The sequence below is a fragment of the Oncorhynchus gorbuscha genome, linkage group LG23, assembly GCF_021184085.1.
Source record: "Oncorhynchus gorbuscha isolate QuinsamMale2020 ecotype Even-year linkage group LG23, OgorEven_v1.0, whole genome shotgun sequence".
Classification (NCBI taxonomy): domain Eukaryota; kingdom Metazoa; phylum Chordata; class Actinopteri; order Salmoniformes; family Salmonidae; genus Oncorhynchus; species Oncorhynchus gorbuscha.
Window position 1 is genome coordinate 54,117,559 of NC_060195.1, and position 22,663 is coordinate 54,140,221.

At 41.7% G+C, this 22,663-nt stretch overlaps 2 protein-coding genes across 4 annotated transcripts in view; one reads left to right on the forward strand and one right to left on the reverse strand.

Annotated features, from left to right (window-relative positions):
• Positions 1–170: 170 nt before the first annotated feature.
• LOC124010597 (basic leucine zipper and W2 domain-containing protein 1-A-like) lies at positions 171–10,753 on the reverse strand. Of its 2 annotated transcripts, XM_046323247.1 has the most exons (12): positions 10,610–10,753; positions 9,776–9,849; positions 9,493–9,669; positions 9,160–9,254; positions 8,989–9,054; positions 8,697–8,832; positions 8,293–8,402; positions 3,456–3,626; positions 2,147–2,293; positions 1,377–1,515; positions 1,060–1,182; positions 171–951 (listed from the first exon to the last, which is right to left on the reverse strand). In XM_046323247.1, exons 2-12 carry the CDS (start codon positions 9,837–9,839, stop codon positions 920–922), a joined length of 1,260 nt encoding a protein of 419 aa, XP_046179203.1. In that variant the 5' UTR covers positions 9,840–9,849; positions 10,610–10,753; the 3' UTR covers positions 171–919. The 2 variants fall into 2 exon arrangements, with proteins under 2 accessions (XP_046179203.1, XP_046179204.1); XM_046323248.1 differs by lacking the exons at positions 9,160–9,254; positions 9,776–9,849; positions 10,610–10,753 and having other exon boundaries at positions 9,493–9,570.
• The window catches only part of aox5 (aldehyde oxidase 5), a 30,898-nt gene continuing 18,407 nt past the window's right edge, over positions 10,173–22,663 (forward strand). Inside the window, exons 1-15 of one of the 2 annotated variants that reach the window (XM_046323246.1) lie at positions 10,173–10,415; positions 11,011–11,047; positions 12,073–12,130; positions 12,520–12,616; positions 12,823–12,931; positions 13,056–13,182; positions 13,362–13,423; positions 13,562–13,654; positions 14,506–14,586; positions 14,687–14,831; positions 15,011–15,103; positions 15,193–15,344; positions 15,916–16,009; positions 16,157–16,269; positions 17,076–17,260. In XM_046323246.1, the coding sequence (XP_046179202.1) occupies positions 12,579–12,616; positions 12,823–12,931; positions 13,056–13,182; positions 13,362–13,423; positions 13,562–13,654; positions 14,506–14,586; positions 14,687–14,831; positions 15,011–15,103; positions 15,193–15,344; positions 15,916–16,009; positions 16,157–16,269; positions 17,076–17,260 (1,292 nt within the window). In that variant the 5' untranslated portion in view covers positions 10,173–10,415; positions 11,011–11,047; positions 12,073–12,130; positions 12,520–12,578. Of the gene's footprint in view, positions 10,416–10,993; positions 11,048–12,072; positions 12,131–12,519; positions 12,617–12,822; positions 12,932–13,055; positions 13,183–13,361; positions 13,424–13,561; positions 13,655–14,505; positions 14,587–14,686; positions 14,832–15,010; positions 15,104–15,192; positions 15,345–15,915; positions 16,010–16,156; positions 16,270–17,075; positions 17,261–22,663 lie in introns of those variants that run through there. The other variant, XM_046323244.1, reaches the window with a different exon arrangement.

A 22,663-nucleotide genomic window follows, 5' to 3' on the forward strand; every position in this document is an offset into this window, starting at 1 on the left:
TGGATTGTGTAGTTCATTAAAATCAGGTTTACCCAGTAATAACATGAAGCTGTGTGTGCATTTGGGACCTCAGGTGGAGTTGTATTAGTACAGCAGGCACCAAAGTTTAGTAATTGATCGCAATGCTACACACCAAACATACAAGAAATGTATACCATAAATAATCAGAATAAGAATTTTAGTCATCTTTATTTCTTTAAAAAATAATTGGTTTAATCAGATTAAAGAAATTAACCAATATTACTTAGCTGGCATTGCATCTTCCAGAGAGGATGTCAGTCAGGTCAAGAGGTGGTTCTACCAAGATGAGTCACTGCACAACGTTCATCCGATCACCAATTCAACTGTTCATTACAGGTTTGTCCAAAAGGCAAAGGTCAGGAAAGGAGCTAACATGAGGATAGGGCTACCGGGTAAAACCTTTGGCGAGAAGGCAATGACCTGTCATTTTAGGGTGCCTTTAAGTCACATAGCAAGAAGGCGCACTGCTGCAATATTAACAGTTACAGCAGTATCAGGGATATCAGACTGGATGCAGCAACATCAATAGAGTATCTTAATCAAGTGGAATGTTCCATTTCCAAAACACAGAAGGCATAATAGTAATACTAATAAAAGGGGGTCATTTCTGCTTCTTTCCAAACAAATCAACACTTAATTTGTTAATCTTATGATTGAGGTTTTAATTCACAATACGTGTGAACCATTAAGGGTAAGTTTAAAACAAAATGTAATAAGGAGTGTCCCATTCACGCCACAGCCCTCGAGTTAAAACGTAAATGTTGAAGTTGGAGAGGGGTGAAAGAAAACAGAAGGTAAAATAAGAAAACAGGACTGGGAGAGACTAGCACTTCAGTAACAAAAACATTCTACTGCTCCTACTGTGCTGTTTAAAATGCACATGTGGAGGGTTGAGTTCTCAGTTCTCTTCCTCGTCCTCGGACTCAGACTCTGGAAGACAGAAAAGAGTCGAGTCAAATCAGAACATTACAATTTACAGCAACATTTATATTAAGATCATTTTCAAAAAGGTAACTATTAAACACTGTTTCTTTTTACCTTCCTCTGCATTCTTCAGCCACTCAACGAATTTCTTCATCTGCTCGAGGAAAACACTCTTTCCTTTAGCAACGTGGGCCTCTGCGTACCATTTAAGAATGGCCTCTTCACTCAAAACATCCGCTGTGTTGGGAGAAGGCGAAACACGGAACATTAGAATGTTCAGATCAAAGGTAATGAGTGCACACCATATAGGGCACACCATGGTACCTAAACAACATGTCACATGAGAGCCATTGTGCCCCCCACACACAGGTTGTATCCCAAATGGCACCCTATTCCCTTTATAGTGCACTACTTTCAACCAGGGCCCACACCTTTGTAGAGGAGCACCACAATCTTCTGGAAGGCCTTCATGAAGTGGATGTTGTCATAGCAGTACTCCTGGATTTTCACCAGCAGGATGATCTCAGAGGCTCCCTGGGAGGTGAATGCCTTCAGGAGAGGACTGTATTGCTGTGGAGAAGAGAGAAAGATGGGGGGTTAGGGACTAGATGATCTCAGAGGCTCCTTGAGAGGTGAACACCATCAGGAGAGGACTATTGCTGTGGTGGAGAGAGGACCAATTAGTTCCCATTCATCCAATCTGTTTTTATTAATAGGCAAGTCAATTAAGAACAGATTCTTAGTTGCAATGACACAATGTCAGGGGCAAGCAAAGCAGCAATATAAGCACCTACATTTGAGTCATTTAGCAGATGCTCTTATCCAGAGCAATTTACAGGAGCAATTAGGGTTAAGTGCCTTGCTTAAGGGCACATCGACAGTATTTTCACCTAGTCGTCTTGCGGATTTGAACCAGCAAACTTCCAGTTATTGGCCCAACACTCTTAAATTGCTATACAGGGAGGGGGGGGGGGGCACAAGGTGGTTGACTGGACTAAAACCAGCCAACTAAAACCTAATCATGCTCCAATCTGGCCTATATTAGTACCGCTCCACCCTCCTCTTCCAATACCATACAGTTCCAAAAAAAACGCTAATCTGAAGTTAATTTAGCAGCAACTAATTTAACCTTCATCTAGGTTTGTCTCATTGATAAATCTTTTTGGCAAGAGACCGGTTCAAGACCGCAGAAGACATTTACCTTCAAGTGTTTGATAGATTGTTCGCAGACCAGCTCTTCCTTCTTGTTCCATTCCACACAGCTCATGACACTAGACCACACGATGCCGATCATCAGTTGTTCAGAGATGTTGGTCTTCTTCATCTCCTCCCTGACGTAGGCAATTATCTAAACACAGCAGGGAACACGTCAATGAACAATGCCCAGCTATCAAGCATATATACACCGAACAAAAATATAAAACGCAACATGTAAAGGGTTGGTCCCATGTTTCATGAGCCAGAAATAAAAAATCCCAGATATTCTCCAAACGCACCAAAAAACATTCATTTGTTTACTTCCCAGTTAGTGAGCATTTCTCCTTTGCCAATGTAATCCATCTACCTGACAGGTGTGGGCATATCAAGAAGCTGATTAAAACATTAGACAGGTGCACCATGTGCTGAGGACAAAAGGCCACTAAGATGTGCAGTTGTGTCACACAACGTCCCAGTTGTCTCAAGTTGAGGGAGCGTGCAATTCACATGCAGACTTGAGGAAGGTCCACCAGAGCTGTTGCCAGAGAATTGAAAATGTATTCCCCTACCATAAGTCATTTTAAAGAATTTTGCAGTACTTCCAGCCTCACTAACACAGACCATGTGAGCCCAGAACCTCCACAACCGGCTTCTTCGCCTACGGGATCGGTAGAGACCAGCCACCCAGTACGTTGATGAAACTGAGGAGTTTCTCTGTCTATAATAAAGTAGTTTTGTGGAGAAACACTCATTGTGATTGGCTGGGTCTGGCTCCCCATGGGTGTGCCTGACTCCCAAGTGGGTGGGCTGATGCCCCCCCAGGGCCACCCATGGCTTTGCACCTAGTCATGCGAAATCCATAGATTAGCCTAAAATGTATTTCAATTGACTGATTTCCTTACATGAACTGTACAGTGTAAAACTGGTTACTAGACCATTTACTCAGTACTTTGTTGAAGCACCTTCAGTAGCGATTACAGCCTCTAGTCTTCTTGGATATTACACTACAATCATTGCATGCTGGGAATATGGGACCAAATACTAAATTGTTGACTACTTTAATACACAAGTGAATTTGTTTCAATACTTTGTCCCATAAAAAAAAACATGGGGACCATGTACAAAAAGTGCTGTAATTTCTCAAATGGTTCATCCGATCTATGAAAACACCATCAAATGAAAGCGGACAGTCTGCACTTGAACCTGTCATTGCAATTCAAATAACCAAGTGCTGCATGCAGTACAGAGTCAAAATAACACAAATGTGTCACTGTCCCAATATTTTTAACCCACTGTATAAGAATAAGTCTCACATCTTTGAAGTTGTCCCCACGGGCCATCATCTCTTGGAGCTCTTTCTGCAGCTCCTTACGGGACCCGATGGCCTCCTGGTTCCTGGCAAAGTCTGACAGCTCTTTCAGTCCCGCGTCAGTGAAGTACTTTGAAAAATGCTCACAGCTCCGCTTGTTGGCAGGAAAGAGTTCCTGTGACAGATATTGATACAAGTAATTAGTTCCCATTCAATATTTATTTTGTTTTAAATCTAAAAGGCCTATATAAAAACTTAAGCTGGTTTAACAGACAATGTTTTTTAGACTATGACTAGTCTTGAAGGGATAGTTCACCCAAATTACAAAAGTATACTTGCTTCCTTACCCTGTAAGCAGTCTACGGATAAGGTATGACAGAAATCCATGCTTTGGTGAAGTATCCCTCGCACCATGCTAACGTTTCAGCATTAAAAAGTCATGGGACCGATTAGAATTCGTCGAACATGTCCAAATCATCCAAAAGTATCTCAAATTGATTGTGAAGCACAGTCACTTATAGATCATTTGAAAATGGTTTGAAATGTTAATATCGGTCCCATGACTAATGGGATTCGCCACAAATGCTAAAATGTTATCGTATGGAAACAGTGCCAGGGATACCAAAGCATAGACTGCATACAGCAGGTGTCAAACTCATTCCATGGAGGGCCTAGTGCCTGCTGTTTTTTCCTTTAAATTAAGACCTAGACAAGCAGGCGAGGGGAGTGCCTTACTAATTAGTGACCTTAAAATCAATCAAGTACAACGGAGGGGCGAAAGGCTGAGTGTCTGCGAGTGTCCGTGGAATTAGTATGACACGTGGCTTACAAATAACATTTTGTCACATGCGGCAAATACAACAGGTATAGAGAGACATTACAGTGAAACGCTTACTTACAAACCCTTAACCAACAATGCAGTTAAGAAAATAACAAATAAAAGAAATAATTTGAAGAGCAGCAGTAAAATAACAATAGTGAGGTTATATACAGGGGGTACCGGTACAGAGTCAATGTGCATTGGCACCGGTTAGTCGAGATAATATGTACATGTAGGTAGAGTTAAAGTGACTATGCATAGATAATCTGTAGCAGCAGCGTGGGGGGGGCAAATAGTCTGGGTGGTCATTTGATTAGATGTTCATGAGTCTTATGGTTTTGGGGGGGGGGGGGGTAGAAGCGGTTTAGAAGCCTGGGCCATACGCACTACCCTCCGTAGTGCCTTGCGGTTGGAGGCCGAACAGTTGCCATACCAGGCAGTGACACAACCAGTCAGAATGCTCTTTATGGTGCAGCTGTAGAACCTTTTGAGAATCTGAGGACCCATGCCAAATCTTTTCAGTCTCCTGAGGGGGAATAGAGTTTGTCGTGGCCTCTTCACTTGGTGTGCTTGGATCATGTTAGATGTTGGTGATGTGGATGCCAAGGAACTTGAAGCGCTCAACCTGCTCCACTACAGCCCTGTCAATGAGGGCGTGTCTAGTCCTCCTTTTCCTATAGTCCACAATCATCTCCTTTGTCTTGATCACATTGAAGGAGAGGTTGTTATCCTTGCACCACAAGGTCACGTCTCTGACCTCCTCCCTATAGGCCGTCTCGTCGTTATCAGTGATCTGGCCTACCACAGTTGTGTCATCGGAAAACTTAATGGTGTTGGGAGTCTTGCCTGGACATGCAGTCATGAGTGAACAGGGAGTACAGGAGGGGACTGAGGATGTGTTGTTACCTACCCTTACCACTTGGGGGTGGCCCATCAGGAAGTCCAGGATCCAGTTGCAGAAGGAGGTGTTTAGTCCCAGGGTCCTTAGCTTAGTGATGAGCATTGATGGCACTATGGTGTTGAACAATGAACTGTAGTCAATGAATAGCATTCTCACATAGGTGTTCATTTTGTCCAGGTGGAAAAGGGCAGTGTGGAGTGCAATAGAGATTGCATCATCTGTGGATCTGTTGATCCGGTATGCAAATTGGAGTGGGTCTAGGGTTTCTAGGATAATGGTGATGTGAGCCATGACCAGCTTTTCAAAGCACTTCATGGATACTAATGTGAGTGCTATGGGTCAGTAGTCATTTAGGCAGGTTATCTTAGTGTTCTTGGGCTATGGTGGTCTGCTTGAAACATGTTGGTATTACAGACTCAGACAGGGAGAGGTTGAAAATGTCAGTGAAGACACTTGCCAGTTGGTCAGCGCATGCTCGGAGAACACATCCTGGTAATCCGTTTGGCCCTGCGGCCTTGTGAATGTTGACCTGTTTAAAGGTCTTACATCGACTGAGGAGAGAGTGATCAGTCATCCTGAACAGATGATGCTCTCATGCATGTTTCAGTGTCACTTTCCTCAAAGCGAGCATAGAAGTTATTTAGCTCGTCTGGTAGGCTTGTGTGACTGGGCAGCTCTCGGTTGTGCTTCACTTTGTAGTATAATAGTTTTCAAGCCCTGCCACATCCGACGAGCGTTGTTGCAGTACGATTCGATCTTAGTCCTGTATCGATGCTTTGCCTGTTTGATGGTTCGTTGGAGGGCATAGTGGGATTTCTTATAAGCTTCAAGGTTAGTCCCACTCCTTGAATGCAGCAGCTCTACCGTTTACCTCAGTGATGATGTTGCCTGTAATCCATGGCTTCTGGTTGGGGTATGTACGTAGTCACTGTGTCGTAGATGCACTTATTGATGAAGCCAGTGACCGATATGGTGTACTCGTCAATGCAATTGGAAGAATCACAGAACATATTCCAGTCTGTGCAAGCAAAACAGTCCTGAAGTTTAGCATCTGCTTCATCTGACCACTTTCTTTATTGACCGGGTAACTGGTGGTTACGGTTTAAATTTTTGCTTGTAAGCAGGAATCAGGAGGATAGAATTCTCTCTCTGGTTGCACATTTAGCATGATGAAAGAAATTAGGCAAAACTGATTTGTTTCCCTGCATTAAAGTCCCCGGCAGTAGGAGCACCGCCTCTAGATGAGCGTTTTTCTGTTTGCTTATGGAGTATACAGTTCATTGAGTGCTGTCCTAGTGCCAGCATCGGTCTGTGGTGGTATGCAGGCTACGAAAAATACAAATGAAAACTCTAGGTAGATCGTGTGGTTTACAGCTTATCATGAGATACTCTACCTCAGGCAAGCAAAACCTTGAGACTTCCTTAGATATCGTGCACCAGCTGTTGTTTACAAATATACATAGACCACTACCTCTTAAAGCTAGGGGGCAGAATTTTCACTTCTGGATAAATAGCGTGTCCAATTTCAACTTCCTGTTACTCATGTCAAGAATATAAGATATGCATATTATTCATATATTTGGATAGAAAACACTGAAGTTTCTAAAACTGAATCATGTCTGAGTAAAACAGAACTTATGTAGCAGGCAAAACCCCAAGGACTAACTGTTCAGGTTTTTTTTCTTCTCCCCTCTCTTTCCTGTATTGTCTTTGCATTGGGATATTTCATAGGAACCTATTTTCAGTTCCTACCGCTTCCACCAGTCTTTGGAATTTGGTTGAGGTTATTCCTTTGTGCAATGAAGAAGTAGGCCAACTCAGAACTGGGGACACTTTTGTGAGTTGCGCAAATCGTGAAAAGCAGCGCTGGTTTCTTTTCTTTCCTGTATTGAATACAGATTGTCCTGTCTACAATTTGATTGATTATTAACGTTTAAAATACCTAACGTTGTATTACAAAAGTAGTTTGAAATATTTTAGCAAAGTTTATAGGCAACTTTTGAAATATTTTGTAGTGACGCTGTGTTTTTGTATGCGGTTTTTTTCTGGATCAAACGCTCTTTATAAATGGACATTTTGGATATATATGGACGGAATTATCGAACAAAAGGACCAATTGTGATGTTTATGGGACATATTGGAGTGCCAACAAAAGAAGCTTGTCAAAGGTAATGCATGTTATACATTTTATTTCAGAGTTTTGTGTAGCGCCTGCAGGGTAGTAATATGCTAGCTCCTTTGTTCACTGCTGGTGCAGATTATAGCTTATGCTTTCACCAAAAAGCATTTTAAAAATCTGACATGTTGGCTGGATTCACAACGAGTATAGCTCTAATTGAGTATCTTACACGTGTGATTTAATGAAAGTTTGAATTTTATTTGAATCTGGCGCTCTGCATTTCTCCTGGCAATTGGCCAGTTGAGACATTTGCGTCCCGCTTATCCTTAAGAGGTTTTAAGAGAGGCTGCCGTTCTATCCTGCCAATAGCTTGTATAACCGCCAGCTTTATGTTACTCATGTCGTCATTCAGCCACGACTCTGTGAAACAGAAGATATTACAGATTAATGTCCCGTTGGTAAAATATACATGCTTTTAGTTCATCCCATTTATTTTCCAGTGATTGTACATTGGCTAATAGTACGGATGGCAAAGGCAGATTAGTCACTCGTCGCCAGATCTTCACAAGGCACCTCGATCTCCTTCCGCAAAACCTCTTTCTCCTGTGAATGACGGGGATGAGGGCCTGTTCGGTGACTTGAGTAAATCTCTCCCATCCGACTCATTAAAGAAAAATTCTTAGTCCAATTCAAAGGGAGTAATCGCTGTTCTAATGTCCAGAAGCTCCTTTCGGTCATAAGAGACAGTAGCAGCAACAACATTATGTACAAAATAAGTTACAAACAATGTGGGGGAAAAACAATAGCACAGTTGATTAAGAGCCAATAAAACGTCAGCCAGCCTCTCCAGTGCCAATAAATGTTGGAAGGAAATGTATATCATTTTGGAGAACTATCCCTTTCATCTGTGTTGAGGAAACCGCCCCTTACTCTTCTATATGTATTGGTATGCTTGGAAAGGGGGGGGGGGGGGTATATAAAGTAAGGAATTGTAGCTTTACCATCAGCCTGTTGTCCATGCTGACTTTGCGGAGAGCGACAGCAACCGCATTGATGTCCCTTTCGTAGATCCAGGACTTGAACAGTTTGACAGCAAAGGCTGCAGATACTCCTGCAAACAGTCATAAAGCAACAGTCAAAGCAGCAGGTACCTTGCAATGGACAGCACTCAAATCACTATTTTGTATGAACTAAAAACATGTTCATTTCAGAGACATTGGGTTCATACAATGTGCCCGAATACTGTGTCCATTTCAGAGACCATTTAACAAAAAGTTTCCAGTGAAGAGGGCCATGTTCATTTGGGGCCACCGTAACCAAACATTTGGGAAAAATTCTAATGAAAACAAGCAGCTCTTATTGGACAGGTCCAAGTAAAGATAGTGGTGGGCTGGCAGACACTCACCCTCTTTGACCACGTTCTCATTGAAGAGACTTCCAATGGCGGCAGCTGATATGTTTCCATTGGCCAACAGAATGCCAGTGAGCATGGCCAGCTTGTTGCGCTCTGATTCGTTGAACCCTTTTAAAAACAGCAGCAACTGCGGAGTAGATAAAATAATGAGCCTGCAGGGTAAATGTTTTAGTTCTTTGTTGTGAAAATAAAATATCCCATTCAAATAATCCATGCAGGTTCCATTGTGTGTAACATTCATTAGTGCCAACTGCCAAGCAGGAGTTCAAACCAACTGTCTCACCTTCTTGATCTCCTCCTCAAACCCTTTCTCCAGGTACTTGTAACGCCGGATCAGCTTGTTAAAAACCTACAGGTTCAAAACAAAGTAAGATATGACACTGTGGTAAATGTGTTATTATACAGCATTGATATAGATACTTTGCAGTAATAAATTAATTCCACATCCTCTTACCTGAGCATATGCTTGCATTGTCTCAAGGTCCTCTTGTGCAGTGAAGAGGCAGAACTCTGTGCGGGTCAGGTCATCAGATATACTCCCTCCTGGGGCTGCAGACAGGTGAAGGGGGAGAAAGAGAGTGTCAGTGTGCTAATCTGGACAACAGCAGCTTTCCAAATGGAATGGAAACTGACATCCAACACTACACTTCCTCTAAAACTTCCCCAGAATCCTCTTTCCTCCTCAAAGCACATTGTAGAAGAAGGTCAGATGGGTGGGACTTTGGAAGGAGGCAAGGGATCCCTGAAAGCTACTGACTTTCAACACTACTTAAAGATCTGAACTCACCAAGCATTCCGCCAGCCACCAGGATGTCAAAGAGTGTCTCTGCATACCGGCGGTAGTCAAGCTTGGCGCCAGAGGCATCAAGGAATTTTGCAACAGCTTCCAAATCAGATCCAGTTTGATTCAAGCCTTGTACGATACTTTCTTGAAACTGAGTAGGGTCAAATCTCTCCTTTTCATCTGTTGAAAAACATGTCATAATTTCACCGCCGGTACCATGTTGACACAACTAGGTGAACCAAACAAGTAGAGGCAAATTGGTCGACAATGAAGATGCCCAACTTACCTCTTTTCCTCGTTTTGAAACGCTGGCCGGTTAGCGTTGGCTTTTGCTGCTTTTGATTATTCATAAAAGACACTCTGGATGAGAAAAGTTGAACATTAACGTCTGATTGCGCACCGTCAATATAATTAGTCAACATTAGCAGGCTATGTATAGCTAGTTGGGAACGTGCTCTGCCCAACAGGATTTCTGTAACCTTAGGCCCATGCGAGAGCTATGCTATGCCTTGTTCTGGCTATATTTTAGCTAGCTAATTAGCAAGCCACACCTGGTCATTTGGATAATTTTCAAAGTTGACATTGTAACCTGGCTTTGTCATTATGAATATAAAATACAATAAAAATGTAGTTAGGTGAAGTTAGTTAGCTAGCCTGCTTAGTTGCCCTCCAAGATAGTAGGCTTTAGTATGAGCACGGGGACCTTCCGGCAATATGCCCGTTCAGACAGGCCTTGCTTGTTCGTGTGGCACCTGCGAAACTCCCATAGCAGCTAACTTTAGCTAACAAGCCACAATTTCCTGTAATGCTAACAAAACTTGGAACAAAGGACGTCGAGATTCACGCCTGATTATCAAATATCATGGGCAACTAAGTGGCTCTACAGTGGGCAGATAAAGCCTGTTTCAACGTGCCATATCTACAAAGTAAGTTCTTCCGACATGATAGCCAACGTTATGTTAGCCATTTAGTTTGTTAGGTAGCGAAGTTGTGCTTGCTAGCTAACAATGCAGGAAAATAACTCTATATACAATACTTTACTAGCTAGCCAATGTTCGTTTAAACAGACACGTGTAGATTACATTGTCAACCGAATGTGCAAAGTATGCAGGCCACCTACCGAAATGTATGCAGATAAAAAAACGGTTAGAGAAAGAACAAATTCAAAACACCCGAATTCAGTCCTATCGACCTAACAAAAATATCCTTTCCAGAACCAACAAGTGACCGGTTTTCGCAAGTACGCATGCGTATTTAAATATGGCTCTATGGTGTCACTTTATCTGGTCAGGGGGGGTGACTTTGCGTGGGGGGGGGTATAGGGAGGGGGGGGGGGGATATATGTAATGTTTCTTTGCCATGATATAACTTTGTTGATAATGTGTGTAAATAATTGTCAAGCTCAAGCCATGTGATGTTGGTCAATCCCAAAGGTATTTAAACTGCCACAAATTATAATTCAGAGACAGAGTTTCAGATTGCTGCTTTTGAGTAAACATCAATAATGTCCTCTCCCAACAGTTGCAGTGAATTGATTTTCTATGTAAATGGACAAAAGGTAAGAAATATTTTTATTTCTAATATGTGACTATGGCTGTGTTCACACAGGTAGCCCAATTTTGATCTTTTGCCCTATTATTGGTATTTTGACCAACCAAATTGGCTCCCGAGTAGTGCAGCAGTCTAAGACCCCTGCATCTTGCTTGAGGCATCACTACAGACACCCTGGTTCGAATCCAGGCTGTATCACAACCAGCCGTGATTGGGAGTCCCATTGGGCGGCACGCAATTGGCCCAGCGTCGGCTGGTGTAGGCCTTCACTGTAAATAAGAATTTGTTCTTAACTGACTTGCCTAGTTAAATTATTATTTTTTATCAGATATTTTGCCAGTAATGGAGCAAAAGATCCAGACTATGCTTAATCATATTGGATCAACACATTATTTAGTCTCTATTAGATGTTGGTTTGACCATTTATACTGTACTGGTCTTTTGGAATAACATTAGGCCACATTTTCAAACTGCAGAGGAGAGTATATTTTCCTTTTGCTGAGCAGCTCAATTGACATTAGTTCCAAATGCATTTGAATAATAATTGTAATTTACGCAATGAAGTTGTCTGGTAAATGTCTATTGTGTTTCTGATACTTTCTATTATTTCTATGGTTAGTATGAGGAAGTCATATCACTTCAACACTGTAAGAAAATATTAAACAAAAGGCTGCTTTCTAAAATGTATAATCTACAGTTTTTCTGCATCTGAAATATTTTCTTATACATTATTCAATATATTGATACAGATTCCTCCAGTCCTCCCACCTCAAAATGTTGACTTTTATGTAAAGCACATGATTGTCAGCAGACTGACACACCAATGTCCTGATTATAGTCACAGATAACACTATAGATTAGATGCAGAGCATATGGCATTCTCAAGCCACCCGTGATATAATTTTGACTCTCCAGAGTGTTTGCTGTTGCCTGATGTAGATATGCCTTGTTACTGTTTTTTTCACAGACAGAGGCTTGGTTGTCTTAGAATAGATTGTGACCTCTGTCTGTGTGCGTGTGTGTGTGTTTCAGATCTTAGAGAGGAATGCCGATCCAGAGGAGGTGCTCCTCAAATTCCTCAGAAGGAAAGGTACTTTTCCTCAACAAAATTATAACACCTTTTTGTATGTAAATAACAGCACATAATGTCTATGTTCTTCAAATCAAATTTCATTGGTCACATACACATATTAAGCAGATGTTGTAGCGAAATGCCAACAGTGCAGTTTTGGACGAGCAATGAAGTAGTGTCATTGACTAAATACAGTAGAATAGAATAAAGTATATACTGTACGTATGAGATGAGTAAGCAGTATGTAAACATTATTAAAGTAACTAGTGTTCCATTATTAAAGTGGCCAGTGATTCCATGTCTATATATACAGGGCAGCAGCCTCTAAGGTGCAGGGTTGAGTAGCAGTGAAGATCATTTCAAAATGCTTAGCCAAAATCGTCTACATGTGTCTCTTCTCTATATAGTGCTTCTAACTGGGACTAAGTATGGTTGTGGAGGGGGTGGATGTGGGGCCTGCACGGTCATGGTGTCCAAATATGACCAACTCAACAACAGAGTTCTGTATCCTTTCTTTCTAATAGTGCCCTCACAACCATATGTGGGAAGCAAACCATTTAATTTAATATTTTACTAAATAACACCGTCACAAAATATAATGACTGAGAAATATAGTTTTGGAGTAAAATGACTGGAATCTTCTTCAGTTTGCATCACACTATTCTATTCGACACGGCACTGCTTGTTATATCCTTGACCTCTGATCCTAGCCACTACACTGTTAACGCCTGTCTGCAGCCCATCTGCACACTGCATGGAGCTGCTGTGGTAACAGTGGAGGGTATTGGCAGCACCAAGACCAAACTGCATCCGGTTCAGGTAGGTCCTACTATACGGTTATATAGGGTTTTGTGATCCTAAATCATACAAGTGGAGCTCACCATTCATTGTGGCTGGATTATATTTTTTTGTAAGGAAAACTGATATGTCTACGTTCTTGCAGGAGCGTATAGCCAAGGCCCATGGCTCTCAATGTGGTTTCTGTACTCCAGGCATGGTGATGTCCATGTACACTTTACTGAGGAACAAACCACATCCTACCATGGAAGACATCAGAGAGGCTCTAGGAGGTCATTCATTTATATTTTATAGATTAAAAAAAATGAAACATACTCTATTTCTTCTTCTTATTATTATTTTTTAATCATCTTTAGTAGTCCAAAGGTCTCCACAAAAACATTGGCTGTAGGTTCATCGCTAGCTTTTTTTCAAACGTCATTGACAGTTTTTTTTGACCCCATTCTCAAAGGAAACCTCTGCCGCTGTACTGGCTACAGGCCGATCATTGACGGGTTCAAAACGTTCTGTGATGTGAGTAATGCCTTTAACCTATTTCCACAAGCTAGTTGTTTGATTCAAAGCACATGTCTCTTAACCAAAATGCACATGTTTTCTCTTTTGATTACTTCGAAACATGTTCTGTAAAATGCATGTGTTACATATCACTAGGCATCAGAGAATGGAGAGGGATGTTGCCAGAATGGAGAATCTGGGGGAAAGTGCTGTATAGAGAATGGAACTAAGCAACACAAGGATAGTGATGTGAGTTAAATATTTTACATTTTCACCGAATGAATTCCAACCTTGTACATGCGCGTTAGGGAACGGTATAGTCCCTTTAACCCAACGAGTCCCACCGTAATGCCGGCCTGTTTTGGACTTTTAATACCTTTTAAACATTGTGTTTTTTAGCTACAGACTTCTGGGGTGAACCATTGGCTTTTATATTTCTTCTGCGTCCATGAGCCTGTGTTATTAATGGGGCTGAGCTAGAGTGGTGTTTGTGAGACAAGGGCGGATCCCGACGGGGCACGGGGCACGGGGCAGGGTCTTTTACAAAAATGTCTTTAGAGTTCGAATGGTTTCAGCTACAAACTATTAAAAGCTGTCAATGAAAAGCTGAGACTCACAGATATGCACGTTTTGTGTCTATTGTGACATGGTTTCTATAATACGCTCACATAGTTGCTGTCACAAACTCCACAAAGGTGTCATTGACTAGTAGGTTATTCATTTACCATTAAGCAAACTATTTCTTTACTAACAGCATTCATATAAATACGTTTTTGCTTTGTCCAGGCCTTGTTTTATGTCAATAAAAGTCATGAATGCAACTGTTTATATCTAATTGTTTTTTGTGGTACACTACTTGTAGCCCTGGTTGTCGTGAAAATGAAATGGTAAAACATTTTATTGTCATGCTAAATATGAGTGCTTGACATGCAGATAAATGAAAGTCCAAAGAATACCGTAACAGTACTTCATGTAAATGTAATCACAGCACATAACTACGGCCCAAGAGGCAAAGTAGCTTTTTCAATTGAGGGGTAGTTGAAATGATGACACCAGGAAAGAAGGATTGTGTTCTAAATAAATATTTGATACCTTGTCAGATCTCAGAGGAGCTGTTCCATGTGGACAATGTTCTTCCGCTTGACCCATCCCAGGACCTCATTTTCCCTCCAGAACTCATGGTACGTTAGATTCAGTCTTCACTCTAAAGAGACTTGTCTATTGTCAACTCAAACAGAACTAACTTGCAGAGAAATTTGATTTCACTCTTCTCTATACCAGATTATGGGAAAGAAACGTGCCTGTGGCAGTCTGTGTTTCCAAGGCGATAGGCTGAAGTTGATATCTCCAGTAGATCTGACCAATCTGCTTGAGTTGAAAACAGAATATCCTGAAGCCCCTGTGGTGGTTGGCAACACAACTATAGGTATTAACCTTTTGCTTTGCCATCTTGCTTTTGTGTGTCAGAACTGCTTTCACTCAAACCCAAAATCATTTCCCCCATTAAAAAATAGACCCATACGTTGTACACGGTACAAAAGAATATTCATCCTGACGACTGCTCAGCCACATTGCATCTATTATGTGTTTATTTATTTTGAGCAGGACCAAATATGCAAGTGAAAGGAGTCCATCATCCTCTCACCATCTACGCCGGGAGAGTTTCAGATTTACATACTGTGACGTGGGGGAAGGATGGTAGGTTTAGAAGTGTATTCATTGTCCGTTCGTTGAAAGAACTTTTCAGCTTTTCGTCACCTACTTGCTGTGTGTTCATGTCCATGCAGGTGTGAGTATGGGGGCAGTCTGCACCCTGTCCAGTCTGAAGGAGGAGATGGAGAGGGCTGTGAGGGAGATGGAGGCAGAGAGAACCAGGGGGTACCAGGCCCTGCTACAGACCCTACGGTGTCTAGCAGGGAAACAGATCCGCAACATGGCTGTAAGCCCTATAACTATTACCCACAGATACAGATGTTCTATCATAATTTGACCCGTATCTCACAGCAGGAAAGTAATCCTGCAGCAACAGTACACTTTAATCATTATGTGGATTATAATTAATGGACATTTTTGTATCGGCTGATACATTTTAAGTTAGGATAAATCAAGTCTGACTTTTTAAATGACCAACTTTAGAAGCCATTTTAAACCTTGAATACACTAGAATTTGCATTTCCTCCTGCACAAGAGGAACCTCCTGCATTTCCTCCTGCACATTCTCTGTGACAACAGAATTATCAAATTATGATAGCACCTGTATGTACCCAACATACTTAACTGTGTTGGCTCAGATAGTTTCTCCTCACGTTGTCCTTTTCAGCATGGTTCCAGAAACTATGGTCAATGCGTAACCAGGCAAGCACACAGACAGTACAGCTTGGCTTGGCTATGTAGTGTGAAAAGGGTGTCGCTGGGCCATTGTCGTTATTGTTGACTACTGCATTACTCTTGCCTGAAAGCCTTATTGATGTGTTTTATTTGATCGGCTTTATGATGTCCCATGTCTACAGACCATTGGAGGCAATATCCTCAGTGCCAACCCAAAGTATGATCTCAATAGTGTTCTAGCTGCCTTGGACTGCACACTGCAGGTCATGTCTAAAGGTACTGTTGGCCAAAGCATTGATTCTTCTTGATTCGATCCTTTTCTTTCAGTTCGTGATCATGCAATATCACATGACCTAAATGGGAAGGACATGGTTGATTGAGTGATGCCTAGATTCGTAGTATGAAACTGTCTTTTTGTTGTAGAAAATGGGACAAGGACGCTCACTCTGAATGAAGAACTCTTCACTGGCTTTGGCAAGACAGCGCTTAGACCAGATGAAGTCCTCCTGTCCATTGACATCCCCTACTCCAAACCAGTGAGGAATAACTGTTTTAATCTCTCATACAAATACCTCTCTGGATATTGATGATGACCTTAGTTTAACTCATAACTCCAACCTCTTTCAAGCTTTGGGTGCTGAGGATTTGGTTAATTGGTAACTGAACATGAATAATCTGTTGCGAGGTTTTCAGGTTGGAGAAATGGTCTGTTGACTGTATTGAGGATGACTGATTATTGACTGTATTATGTCTGTTGACTGTATTGAGGATGACTGATTATTGACTGTATTATGTCTGTTGGCTGTAATTGAGGATGACTGTTGATTATTGACTGTATTATGTCTGTTGACTGTAATTGAGGATGACTGTTGATTATTGACTGTATTATGTCTGTTGGCTGTAATTGAGGATGACTGTTGATTATTGACTGTATTATGTCTGTTGACTGTAATTGTGGATGACTGTTGATTATTGACTGTATTATGTCTGTTGACTGTAATTGAGGATGACTGTTGATTATTGACTGTATTATGTCTGTTGACTGTAATTGAGGATGACTGTTGATTATTGACTGTATTATGTCTGTTGACTGTAATTGAGGATGACTGTTGATTATTGACTGTATTATGTCTGTTGACTGTAATTGAGGATGACTGTTGATTATTGACTGTATTATGTCTGTTGGCTGTAATTGAGGATGACTGTTGATTATTGACTGTATTATGTCTGTTGACTGTAATTGAGGATGACTGTTGATTATTGACTGTATTATGTCTGTTGACTGACTGTATTATGTTTGTTGATTGTAGTACAGTATTTATTTTTACTTTGATCTCTGCAGTGGGAGTTTGTGTCCGCCTTCCGTCAGGCCCAGAGGAGGGAGTTTGCCTTCTCCATTGTCAACGCTGGGATGAAGGTGCTCTTCAGGGAGGGCACTAACATAGTGGAGTCTCTCAACATCTACTACGGGGGAGTGGGACCCACACTGGTCAAGGTTGGACGCACATGCCAGAAGCTTGTTGGACGGTATGTAGACTGACAACAACATACTTTACAGACATTGCAGACCTGGGTTCAAATATTTGATTATGTAAATGCTTATTTTCTGTGTATTTGAGTATTTTCAAATAATGTGGCCCAAATGATCTGCAATTTCCTATAAATAGCCTACTATTTTAAAGTTTTTTTCAAATACTTATTTAAAATACAATTTTCCAAATGCCGGGGTTAAATGCATGGGGGGAGTGTATTTCAGTCAGTGTATTTGAGTATTTTCAAATACATGCCAATAGTTTCAAACTGGAATCCGGGGTAGACGTAACATAGTAAATCCTGGATACTCCAATTAGCAGAGTAAAAAAAAAAAAAACGTTTTACCTTTATTTTACTAGGCATGTCAGTTAAGAACAAATTCTTATTTTCAATGACGGCCTAGGAACAGTGGGTTAACTGCCTGTTCAGGGGCAGAACGACAGATTTGTACCTTGTCAGCTCGGGGATTTGAACTTGCAACCTTTCGGTTACTAGTCCAACGCTCTAACCACTAGGCTACCCTGCCGCCCCATGGCATTGTTTTACAAGTCACAACTAAGTCTCAAGTCTTAACACTCAAGTCCCAAGTCAAGTCCCAAGTCAAGACAGGCAAGTTCGAGTCAAATCTCATGTCAAGACCATCAAGTCAAGTCTCAAGTCCTAAACTTTGAGGTTCGAGTCCTAAACAAGTCATGTAATACCGTTTCATATTTTTAACAAGAGTAATAGTTAATATATTACATTTACGCAAATCATTAATTCTTTTAAAAATATCTATATATTTATTATTTTCCAAATAAACGTTATATTTCCAAGGAAATACATGGGTAGCCATGAGAAAGACCCCCCCCCCAACAGTGATCGACTATTGAGGATGGCTATGGGGCGCAATCGGACAATGTAGACTTGTACACAATCACCCAACCTTAACACACACACACGCTCTCTCTGTGTGGTTCCAGTAGGCTAACGTATGTCAATGGTTTTTTAGGAACAGCAGTAACATCAGGCAGGATTTAGGCTACCAACTGCCTAGCCATTTATAGCTCAATCTTGGGTGCAATGATCAAGTTCCCGCACTGACTGACTGTGTGGAGACTCATTGATTTAATGTTGCGTTAGCCTACATGATACACTAGTAAAATAATAAAATATATGGCTGTCTGCTATATTCGCCATTACTTACCCTTCTTTGTGCAGCTTCAAATGTCGAACAAAGTTGGAAATTGTTGCGTCTCCGTCTGTAATTTTCCACATGTTTTGCAAGTTGCAATCCATTTTTTTTAATACAGAGTCGTCTTTATATCTAAAAATACATTATTTTGGGTATCATCTTTCCAAGGGCTCCATCTGAATTCACCCGCCGACGTTCCTCTGCACTGCCACGCACAACTTTTTCTCAGCTGGCGCAATTTGATTGGCTGCTGTCTGATTCAAACTGTAATCCGTTAAATGAAGAGTTGATGCGCTGTTTAATAGCATAATTTTTTAATATTTAGGCTTGGGGAGGGTATCAAATCAGGTCGAGTCATAAGGTCCAAGTCATGTCACGAGTCATTGGTGTTAAAGTCGAGTTGCAAGTCATCATTTTTGTGACTCGAGTCTGACTCGAGTCCAAGTCATGTGACTCGAGTCCACACCTCTGCCAATTAGTATGATATGTTATGTTTCGTATGGTAGTTATTACATTTTGGAATTGCATAATCCATTTTGTATGATATTTTACAATTTTTATGATGTGTAACAAATTTTAATTCGTACTGTTAGGTTCTAATTTTTCAGAGTAAATAACTCACACACACTAGAAAAGCTTAACCAAGTTTAATTCTTTCCAAAGAGTCGACGCAGCTGTATTCAGATAAAGACATGTTTCCACCACTACAAGTATATATACTCCACTTTAGGCACCCCTCCTTCTCTCCAATCCTTACATCTTATGGTTCGACAGGAAGACAAAGTGATAGAGTAATAAACAGTTCGGTCTCTCTTAAGGTGACCTGAACTGACCTCAACCCCCTTGATGTCTAATCCAATGCTCTCCACCCGTATCACCTATTGCACTTCCATGACTCCCTCCCATCCACCCAGCACATTCCACAGCCACTCTGTCTTTCTTCAGAGAACCATTAACTTCTAACATAAAAACCAGTCTCTTTCACTCCTTTATATTCCATGCTTCTGATCTATCATGACTTTAGTATATCAATGTTCAAAGTTTACCCCGAATCCAACAGTCCCTCCTCTTGAACAATAGCTTCCTAATGTTCAATTTACATAAACTTGGAAATTACTTATAAATGGACAAACGATGATAATAAAACATGATTTTTTTTTTTTTAAGATTATAAATTAACGCACAATGATAAAAAACAAACAAATAATTATAAATGAACAAACAATGATAACAAAACATTCGCCGTGAGGTTTACAAACTCAGAGACTTATGGCCTCCGTTCTGTGATCACACCATACACAATTTTATTTTATACATCTCTCATCACACAACAAAATGCAATTCCAACTCAATCTGTCTTGTCTTGTTCCATGTCAGCTGGAACGCTTTTTGTTTATCCACTCTCTCCATCTGGTTCCTAAGAAAGTGATAGCATAAGACTTGGAAAGCAACAAAAAAAGACACACAACGTAACAGTATTAACAATGTGATAACCTATGCATAATTATACACTGCTCAAAAAAATTAAGGGAACACTTAAACAACACAATGGAACTCCAAGTCAATCACACTTCTGTGAAATCAAACTGTCCACTTAGGAAGCAACACTGATTGACAATACGTTTCACATGCTGTTGTGCAAATGGAATAGACAACAGGTGGAAATTATAGGCAATTAGCAAGACACCCCCAATAAAGGAGTGGTTCTGCAGGTGGTGACCATAGACCACTTCTCAGTTCATATGCTTCCTGGCTGATGTTTTGGTCACTTTTGAACTGGCGGTGCTTTCACTCTAGTGGTAGCATGAGGTCGGAGTCTACAACCCACACATGTGGCTCAGGTAGTGCAGCTCATCCAGGATGACACATCAATGCGAGCTGTGGCAAGAAAGTTTGCTGTGTCTGTCAGCGTAGTGTCCAGAGCATGGAGGTGCTACCAGGATACAGGCCAGTACATCAGGAGACGTGGAGGAGGCTGTAGGAGGGCAACAACCCAGCAGCAGGACTGCTACCTCCGCCTTTGTGCAAGGAGGAGCAGGAGGAGCACTGCCAGAGCCCTGCCAAATGACCTCCAGCAGGCCACAAATGTGCATGTGTCTGCTCAAACGGTCAGAAACAGACTCCATGAGGGTGGTATGAGGGCCCGACCTCCACAGGTGGGGGTTGTGCTTTCTACAGCCCAACACCGTGCAGGACGTTTGGCATTTGCCAGAGAACACCAAGATTGGCAAATTTGCCACTGGCGCAAAGTGCTCTTCACAGATGAAAGCAGGTTCACACTGAGCACATGTGACAGACGTGACAGAGTCTGGAGACGCCGTGGAGAACGTTCTGCTGCCTGAAACATCCTCCAGCATGACCGGTTTGGCGGTGTGTCAGTCATGGTGTGGCATTTCTTTGGGGGGCCGCACAGCCCTCCATGTGCTCGCCAGAGGTAGCCTGACTGCCATTAGGTACCGAGATGAGATCCTCAGACCCCTTGAGACCATATGCTGGTGCGGTTGGCCCTGGGTTCCTCCTAATTCAAGACAATGCTATACCTCATGTGGCTGGAGTGTGTCAGCAGTTCCTGCAAGAGGAAGGCATTGATGCTATGGACTGGCCCGCCCGTTCCCCAGACCTGAATCCAATTGAGCACATCTGGTACATCATGTCTCGCTCCATCCACCAACGCCACGTTGCACCACAGACTGTCCAGTTGGCGGATGCTTTAGTCCAGGTCTGGGAGGAGATCCCTCAGGAGACCATCCTCCACCTCATCAGGAGCATGCCCAGGCGTTGTAGGGAGGTAATACAGGCACGTGGAGGCCACACACACAACTGAGCCTCATTTTGACTTGTTTTAAGGACATTACATCAAAATTGGATCAGCCTGTTGTGTGGTTTTCCACTTTAATTTTGAGTGTGACTCCAAATCCAGACCTCCATGGGTTGATACATTTGATTTCCATTGATCATTTTTGTGTGATTTTGTTGTCAGCACATTCAACTATGTAAAGAAAAAAGTATTTAATAAGAATATTTCAGTCATTCAGATCTAGGATGTGTTATTTTAGTGTTCCCTATATTTTTTTGAGCAGTGCATATGCATGGAAACCAAAGTCTGAGACCATGACGATTCCCCCTTTCTCTATGCCTCCAGGATACTTTTATGCTGGATTCCACAAAAACCAAAGCCCTAAAAAAATCTCCTCATGCTTCCCTTTTAGACTTCCCTTTTAGGCCCCAGGTTCCGAGAGATGTTCCCAAGTCATGTCATTGTCACTTTTTCCCCCATCTCCTCCATTTCCACAACCCTACATCCTCTTAAGGTAACTCAGCGCTGTATATGCTTTCACATCAATTCCTTCAAAATGTTGTTCAGAGTACAATTACCCCAACATCTATCCTCTTTCATGTGATACATGAACCAATAAAGCAGCTAAACCCCAACCCAACTATATGATGTTTAAAGTAGCTCCCAGACCCAACCCATCTGCATGTCTTACAGTGGAATCTAGTCTCTCTCTCTCTCTCTCTCTCTCTCTCTCTCTCTCTCTCTCTCTCTCTCTCTCTCTCTCTCTCTCTCTCTCTCTCTCTCTCTCTCTCTCGCAAAGCTTCCTCTGTCATGGTGTCTTCAAGCTCACCCATGATGCAGCTGGACCTCACTTCATGTGAGAACTATGCACCACCCCCAAGGAGAGACATGACAATCTTTACCGCTGCAGGTGCTGTAAGGAGTAGTGTGTGTGGACCAAACCAACACTGTCCCCAACACCTCCGCCTGGTGTGTCTTGATGCACATTCAATCTCCAGAATTCAGCACGTGCCCTTGGTTATCTCTGCTTTCACCTGAGGATATACACACTGCAACACATGGGTCATTTCCTGACAACATTAACAATCCTCTTATGGCAAGAGGATTGGGAAAAAGATGAACGAGTTGGGAATAATATCCAACCTAACAAAACACGGAGTCACAGGTTTCCTGAAAGTTTACCATAGTGTCTGAAATGCCACCACTATCTCTTCTACTCTCGCCATGATCTGGGTATGTGTAATGTTCAATTAAATCCCCATGTTGTGTACTGTTAACTGTCCTCCCTCTCCTATGAGCTATCTCCTGTAACAATATACAGTCTCTAGGCATGATACTCCTCTATCATCCCATCTAACGCATAACACGCAAGTGCATTGCAATGCATTTCTACAGTTATAAACATACTAAAACATTATCAAATCAA

Coding starts and splice junctions, on each gene's coding strand:
- LOC124010597 (XM_046323247.1), bottom strand. CDS start 9,839: ATGAATAATCAAAAGCAGCAAAAGCCAACGCTAACCGGCCAGCGTTTC. Junction 9,055..9,159: donor CAATGCAAGCATATGCTCAG/GTAAGAGGATGT, acceptor TTGAACCTGTAG/GTTTTTAACAAGCTGATCCG. Junction 8,403..8,696: donor TGAGAACGTGGTCAAAGAGG/GTGAGTGTCTGC, acceptor GACTGTTTGCAG/GAGTATCTGCAGCCTTTGCT.